The sequence below is a fragment of the Mastomys coucha genome, unplaced genomic scaffold (assembly GCF_008632895.1).
Source record: "Mastomys coucha isolate ucsf_1 unplaced genomic scaffold, UCSF_Mcou_1 pScaffold22, whole genome shotgun sequence".
NCBI lineage: Eukaryota > Metazoa > Chordata > Mammalia > Rodentia > Muridae > Mastomys > Mastomys coucha.
In genome coordinates this window covers 188,345,082-188,352,816 of record NW_022196905.1, presented here as the reverse complement: position 1 = coordinate 188,352,816, position 7,735 = coordinate 188,345,082, and the positions used below count along the sequence as shown (strand labels likewise).

At 45.2% G+C, this 7,735-nt stretch overlaps 1 protein-coding gene across 2 annotated transcripts in view; it reads left to right on the top strand.

Annotated features, from left to right (window-relative positions):
• Wwc2 (WW and C2 domain containing 2) overlaps positions 1–7,735 on the top strand; it is a 172,253-nt gene that overhangs the window by 138,380 nt on the left and 26,138 nt on the right. For both annotated transcript variants that reach the window (XR_004109943.1, XM_031339762.1), the window contains exons 15-17: positions 2,968–3,160; positions 5,310–5,474; positions 7,377–7,525. Coding sequence is in view for 1 of the 2 variants with exons in the window: in XM_031339762.1 (XP_031195622.1) it covers positions 2,968–3,160; positions 5,310–5,474; positions 7,377–7,525 (507 nt within the window). In the remaining variant the exon portion in view is untranslated. The remainder of the gene's footprint in view (positions 1–2,967; positions 3,161–5,309; positions 5,475–7,376; positions 7,526–7,735) is intronic.

The following is a 7,735-nucleotide window of genomic DNA, read 5'->3' as shown; positions in this document are numbered from 1 at the left end:
TGATACTAACGGCAAGCCAAATGCCATCTTGTAGTGGTGATGTGCTTATGAAATGGCTTCCTACAAACCAGGTCAGAGTAACAGGACTGTGGGGACTGAGCACTGAGCATGCATACACACATGGGCGGCTGGCTGGCCAGCCAGCCTTCCTTTCTTCCCTCCCTCCCTCCCTTCCTACCTCCTTCCCTCCCTCCTTCCTTCCTTCCTGATTATTTTTATGTATATGAGTGTTTGCCTGCATGTATGTTTGTGCACCATGTGTGTTCCTGAATTCCGAGGAGCCACAGTGAGAGCTGGAAAGCAAACACGAATCTTCCACAAGAGCAGTAAATGCTCTTACCTGTAGAACAATCTCCAGCCTCCATGCCCCTTCTTACATGCAAGTGTTCATCCTCAGCTACACCAGGGACAGTCATCCTAGGCCTTCTTAAGCCCTGAGGGTAGCTCTGGAGCACTGGTGGCTTTCGGCCAGCTGGTGTGTCGTGTAGGCTTCTGTCACGGCTACATGTAATCACAGTTGCTTGTCTAATTGGTCTGAACTTTCCTGAGCTGCAGTAACATTTTATCAGGTTCATACATGAGCCTGAAGTATCAACCAGACACAATACTCTGAATGTTCTCTACCTCTGAGACTTTGAGAGGTTTTTGTTTGACTTTATTTTCCTTCTTTCCTCCTTTCCTTCCTTTCTTCTTTCTAATTTAAACCTTATTATTTTAAAAGTTACAAAGAAAAAAACATCATCAACCAAAATTCACCAGACCCAGAGACTATGTGGCATAACAAACAGAAACTGTGGAACTTCACATTGGGTTTTATACTTTCTGTATCAAATATATGTTTATGCACTTAGCCATCACCTAAAATGAAAGCGCTACAGCAGAGTTAGGACTTCTGTATCCGCATCCATGAGTCACGGTCATTGGTCCTTCCTCTTCTGTTCATATTAAGCCCTTCTCATGTACCTTCCCACCTGTTAGATTGTACCCACATGTGTATGTGTTTCATATATGCATATGTTGTTGAATAGATTCTGTATATGACTGAAAACATGTGGATTTTTTTCCTGATAGTGTGTGACTTAATACTATATATTCTAAGTCCATCCATTTTCCTGAAAATTTTGTGACTTTATTTTTCTAGCTGAATTTCCTGAACACACGGATGGGTAATAAAAATTTGGCATATATATAATAAGTACTATTCATCTCTAAAGAAAAATGGTTTTAGTTTTTGAAACAAGATCTCTTGTGTTCTAAGCTATCATCAAACACCCGAGCCTCCTGTCTCTTCCTCCCAAGTGCTGAAATTGAGGCTGTGGACCACCATGCCTGGCTCTAAAACCTCATTTTACTACTAATAATAAATGTTGGTGTTCAGCTGGTCATAACAGCCACATTATTTCAGGACCAGCTCTGGAGCGGTCTCTTCTAGTGGAATGGACACACAGTGCCCTCGCCTGCAGTCCCTGTGTCCTCCTTTTTGGGGTAGGGGGTTGGAGGGGATGGTTTTTCCAAGACAGGGTTTCTCTGCATAGCCCTAGCTTTCCTGTAACTCATTCTGTAGACCAGGCTTACCTCGAACTCACAGATCCACCAGTCTCTGCCTCCCAGGTACTGTGCTAAGATTAAAGGTGTACGATGCTGCAACCTGGTGAGGGATAATGATGAGGATGAGGATGGTGATTAGTTTATTTTAATGTGTACGGGTCTTTTGCCTGCCAGTGTATCTATGTACCACATGCATGCCAGAAGAGGGCATTGGCGCTCCTGGAACTGGAGTGTCAGATGGTTGTAAGCTGCCATGTAGTTGCTAGGAACTGAACCAGGGTCCTCTGGAAAAGCAGCCAGTGCTCTTAGTCACTAAGCTATCTCTCCAGGCCTGCCTTCATTCAGAAGTTCATCAACTCAGTCCTACTTGATGTGGAAACATTTTGAGATAAGCCAGAGGGGTATAGAGCAGCTGGAACCTGCGGCTGAAGCGACAGATGCTCTTTCCTTCCATTTGACTCTCTGACATGTTGCTTTTCCATGCAGACTCCCCTCTCCAGAGCTTGCAGCCCTCTTGGGGTACTGAGCCTTTCATCAGCTGCCACTGGATTTCTAGTGCTGGGTCTTTGTAATTAATGTGGATATAGAAAAAAAATAATGTGGAACTTTAAACTATGGGATTGAGTTTACAGATTTTTCCTAAGTAGAAAGAAAAAACTGATATATTTTAGAATATAAGTTAGACAAGAGTATGAATTGAAAAGGGGAGATTTCATGGACTTTGTTTTCTAGAATTAGGAGGAAAACAACTCAGGCTGCTTCCTGGAACTGTGAGTGTTCATGGAATGTCAGATTCGCTCTCTGAGGAGGGCTGGAGTCACTGCTGTCGCACACATTGCTCTGCATCTGCGCAGCATGAGATCCTCTGAGAGTCTGTCACGTCTGCGCCTTCAGAGATGCTAGACAATGATAGTTTTGAACCGCCACTTCATCTGTTTTCCATCCTAACAGTATGCTCCTTACCCTTTCTTTCTCTCTGTAGGGTAATTTATCCCTTTCCTAGGGTTGCTCATGTATAGTCTCAGTTTGGTGCTCAGAATAAGGGTTCTTTGAGAGAATGTCACTTGTATGGCGTTTGTATATGCCCACCTTCTCCAGCTTGGAAGCAGCTTACTTTTGAGTTGATAGACTCAGGAAGGCCTGTCCTATGGACTCTTCCTCCTTGCTTTCCCATAGTGCCTTTCCTGCAGTCTCATGGCTATAGCAGGCTGGGTTTTTTGTGTTCAGGGGCCCAGTGGGCACGGGTGGGTTAAGAACAGAGTGCATGCAGCTGAGCTAGAATTCATCATGGCACTTTCATCTGATAATGCTCTCCGTGTTTCCGCATTTTCTCTCTTTTGTAGCTAATTGCAAATGATAGCTGTGAATCCGCAGTAATTGCCGTACCCACGAGATCCCTTCTGTGCTTATTCTTGGCAGGTATTTTAGGGTCGCTCTGCTTCCCTCCTCGGCGGATGTCAGCTGTCTTTTTCGAACAAAAGTCCATCCCCCTACAGAATCTGTGCTGTACAATGATGTGTTCAGGGTGGCCATTTCTCAGGCAGCCCTTCAACAGAAGACGCTCAGAGTCGATCTCTGCTCCGTCAGCAAACACCGCAGGGAGGAATGCCTGGTAGGCACCGTCGCCATAATCCTAATCACGCTCAAATAACACTGTGGTCCCAGTTGTGCAAAGCCATTCTCTACTTATCACTTTACCAACCACAGCTACAGCTCTTTTTAAAAAAAAAAAAAAAATGTTTATTTCTTTATTTGGGGATGGGCGTTGATGTGTACGTGTGCCAAGGCACGGATGTGATGGTGAAAGGAATTCATTCTCTTTTCACCACAGAGGCTCTGAGGATAAGCACACATTATCTGGCTTGGTGGCAAGCACCTTTTCCCACTGAGCCACCTCGACAGACCTGTTTTTCTTTTTTTTTTCTAGAATGTTTTTCCTTTCATTCCAGATTTTTAAATTCTGCTTATAAACTATAATGTTCTGTAGAACTTCACTTTTCATTCCTGTTCTTTGAGTGTGGAAGAACTCACTCTCCACTGAGGCCTTCACTGTGGAGCACATATGCAATTTCCAGTGCTCGGCTGGTGTGTGCACTGCTCTCTGTGTTAAGCTCCTTTAAGCCCAGAATGATGTCATAGAAGTTTGATGATGGAAAATTCAGTTACCTCCATTTTCTGATAAGCTACTGCCCAAAATGGGATATGCACCTAGATGCTGGAGCTGAATATCAAAACCGTTCCATCTGTAATTTAGCAATGCCAGTTGAAATTAAGTGGCCAGGTGGTAGTGGCAGTGGTGTACTCCTTTGATCCCAACACTCAAGAGGCAGAGGCAGGGGGATCTCTGTGAGTTTGAGGACAGCCTGGTCTACAGAATGAGTTCCAGGACACCCAGGACTACACAGAGAAACTCTCTGTCTCATAAAACCAAGGAAAAAAATTGAAACCAAGCAAGCACTGTGTATGGTTCCTTTATTCCGCCCATTTGCCCTTCTGTTGTATTAGAGCATCTAGACAGAACTATTACTGCTTGGAGCAGTGCGATTCAGTTCAGTAAGACCAACTGTATTTAGGATACTGATGTGCATAGTTAGGCCATCATCTCCCTCTGTGTGCCTGGCTCAAATGCAGGCATCCAGACAGGGCACACATGGTCAAAAGCAGCTCGGTTTATGTGGTCCAGTACAAGACTAGCACATTTAATGGTGACCACAGGAAAAAGGACAATAGTTTTCCTTTTTTTTTCCTTTACTTTACTTGAAAAAAAATACTATCTCATGATACAATTAGAAAGAAAGCAAGATGATTCTGTTTGGCCATTAGAGATTATCGATACAGTAGGTAGCATGTTTAGTATGTGTCAAAGGCTCCAGTAAAGTTAATAAGCATGTTACATACTAGCCTCAAAGAAGCCGTGCACTGGAGGTTAGACTCTGGCTGTGAGTAGGTGGGATCTGAAGTCGATTTCCTTTTCATTTTCATATTTTACATCCTAGTGACCCACAGATCCAAAAAAAAACTTGTTAAAATTATCATTGAAGAGCAAAATGAGCATCTCAGTCTTTAAGCTCCTTTATAATGGTGTTTTGTAATAAAGTCATTCTTCTGACATTATAAGGAGTACTTTGGTTTCAACTTAATCATTTATCCCCTCCTTTTTTTTCTAAATTTAATTCCACATTCAGAAAAACTTGTGTACTTAGTCATTGGAGAAATTACCTGGGAAATTTAACATTACAAAATAATCCCAGGATGGGCAGTTCGATTGGGCATTATTTCTTACTGAGCCACAATTGAAAATATAGATCCATCCAGAGGGGAGCTGACGTCATGGGTCGTCACGCATGTGTATTCGTGCCTAGGTCTAGACCACAGCACCCATGTAAAAGCAGGGCTCACCCCAGTACTGGGGCCTGGAGGCCTGGGGTCTTTACTCCAGATTCAAGGACAGACCTGACATTCCTAAATAAATAAACAAGCAGGGAAGAAGAAATTAAGGAAAATGTCTCAAAGTCATCCTCTGACCACTGCACAAATACTCAAGAACACACAGGCACAAGTGAGCACACACAGGCACACAAACATACGCACATGCATATGCATACATATACCCACACAGCCAGCCCTGTACGTCACCAATAGTGTGTTGCTTCTGCTTTAGAGACCAGCTCGCTCGGTTGTCTTTGTCTTACCAGAGAGAACAAATACTAATTTAAATGTCTCATTTTTCTCTCGCCCTTCATTTCTTCCATTTCCCATAGGCTGGGACACAGATCAGCCTGGCGGATTTACCATTTTCCAATGAGATTTTCATGCTGTGGTATAATTTGCTTCCTTCCAAGCAAATGCCTTGCAAGAAGAATGAAGAAGAAAGTGAGGGGCCTGGAGCTCAGTCAAAGCAGCCGACACTTGACCCTATAGACTTGGTGAGTCAGAGCTGGGAATAGCAGTGGTGTGACGCGGATCACACCTGCGGAGGGCAGAGGGTCTCCTGGCCTCCGTGAGGGCCTCTTCCACATTTCCCAGCCTCTCTTGCTCCCAGCATCCTAGGAGAGACCATTTTCAACTTAGATTCAAGTAGAACTTACCTCCCATAAAATATTTACTGGAGGCTTTGTTTTGAGTGACCATGGAAAGCTTTGATTTTAGTTCATACTTTTGTTTATTGAGATCTTGCATTTGATAACACATTTGAAACACTTCTGTCTTATAAATCATCAGTTTTCAGTCTGGAGGCATGCTAGTTTTCCATCTTTTGCTATCAATATTCTTAGATATCTTCCTGTCCAAAAATTTGTTTAACTAGTAGATGGTTTATTCCCTGCTCACTGAGAAGTCTGCTGGAACACAAGACTGGGCTCTGCTGCGGATGTCTGTTGGCCATGGTATCAGAGGGTGGAGGTTGGGGAGTCAGGACTCGGCTTCAGACTCCATTACCAAACTCTGCAGTCTGTGCTGATGTCCGGTGCTGCTCGTCTGTGGTGCAAACCCTTTGATCCTCCCAGGGATGGGCAGAGGTTGGGGGGTCCCTGCCCATCTCTCTACTTCAGCTTCTCAGAAGACCCTGTGCTCCACTTTTCTTCACAGCATGTTTGGCTCAGCCTGTGGCTTCAGTTTTCAGTGGTGTAAACCGGTCCCCCAGTTTTCTCTTACCCCGCAGTTCTTAGGATGATCAGTGGCTAGAGTCCTTGAACACACTCCCCTGCTGTGGCTGGGGCACCAACTAACCTGTCTTAGCTGTTTGTCTTCTCTGTTGATGGCTGTTTGTCCTGACTTCTCTCCCATCCATTCTCATGGGACATGGTCTTGTAATCTGTCATCTTACCACCGACCCAACCCAACCTAAAATGTTAAAATGGGCCACACCCTTTCTCCTCCACGGCTGGCAAGGTTCTGACTTGCAGCAGCTTTATCCCTATGCACTGATGCGCTTTTCTTTGTCTTCATCCTATTTCATCAACTTTTCTTCAATATGCGAGTTGTAAAGTTTAATTGCTGTCTCTGATGAACTGCAGGGTGTGAGTCACGTGTGAGCCTGCCTCTGTTGTCTGCTGTTTCTTTTGGCTTCCTACCCTTAGCTGTTAGTGGAATGCTGGCCTTTTGTATTGAATGAGGGACTGTAAAAGCGTCATCTGAAATATTCCAGAGATGAGTTGATGCTCGTCTGCAAGGCAGATGACATCATGGGAAGCTGCCTTCATCACCTGGGGGCTTTGACTTCCAAGTGTTCTCTCTGCAGAGCCCTGCGAGGCATGAGCTTCCTGCTTGCTTTTGGGGCTGCTAGCAGCTGGTTTTGGCTTTCTCTGTGTCTGGCTTTGTACAGATGTAGCTTTGGAAGGCAAAAGCCTGAACAGAAATATCCTGGGTAATGTAATGTGGGGCCCACCTCACCAGTCATTTCCTCAACCCCTTTTATGTGGACTGCCTTGGTAGCTCTGTGCTCTATGCTGGTCTTTTCACGCTGTGGGTTTAGGGCCCCCGTTCCAGGCAGCCCATCTGTTCAGGCTGCGGGCCTCATATCTAGGTTGACAAATGTCTTTAGAGGAAGGACTAGCAGTGACGGTCACCTCTCTTCTATCTTTGCTCTCCCTGGGACCTCAGCCCTCCAGCCTGACAGCCCCTGACAGTCTTCTTGCTTTGTAACATCTGGGAGCTTGTGTTTGTTTTGGGTTTCATTTTGCTCAGCTTTCATATTTGTTCTCAGCAGGAGAACTGGGTCTGGTACAAGCTGTTTCTTCACAGCTGGAAATGGAAGTCTGCATCCGAGGAGTTTCTGAATCACATGTGGAGTGTCTGGTGTTAAGTGCCATATGGTTTCCATTCTGCAGGATGCCGTGTCAGCCTTACTTGCGAGAACTTCAGCTGAGCTGTTGGCTGTGGAACAAGAACTGGCCCAAGAGGAGGAGGAGGAGGAGGAGGAGGAGGAGGAGGAGGAGGGGGAGCTGAGGCCAGAGCAGCGGGGGCCAAGGGAAGACTGGTAAGCAGCTGTTGCCTGTCTCTGGGGACTTGGGCCATTCTTAGTGTCTCTAAGGGACTTGGGGGCGCTTTATTGGCTCATATCTTAGTTTGGAACTGTGGCAAACAGTGTGACATCAGGCCATGCTGGCTGGAGCCTCTCCTTGTTGGAGAGTTAGAAGAAGAGACTGGCAGGTCAGCCATTGCCTTGGCTCTTTTGCTACTGGCCTTT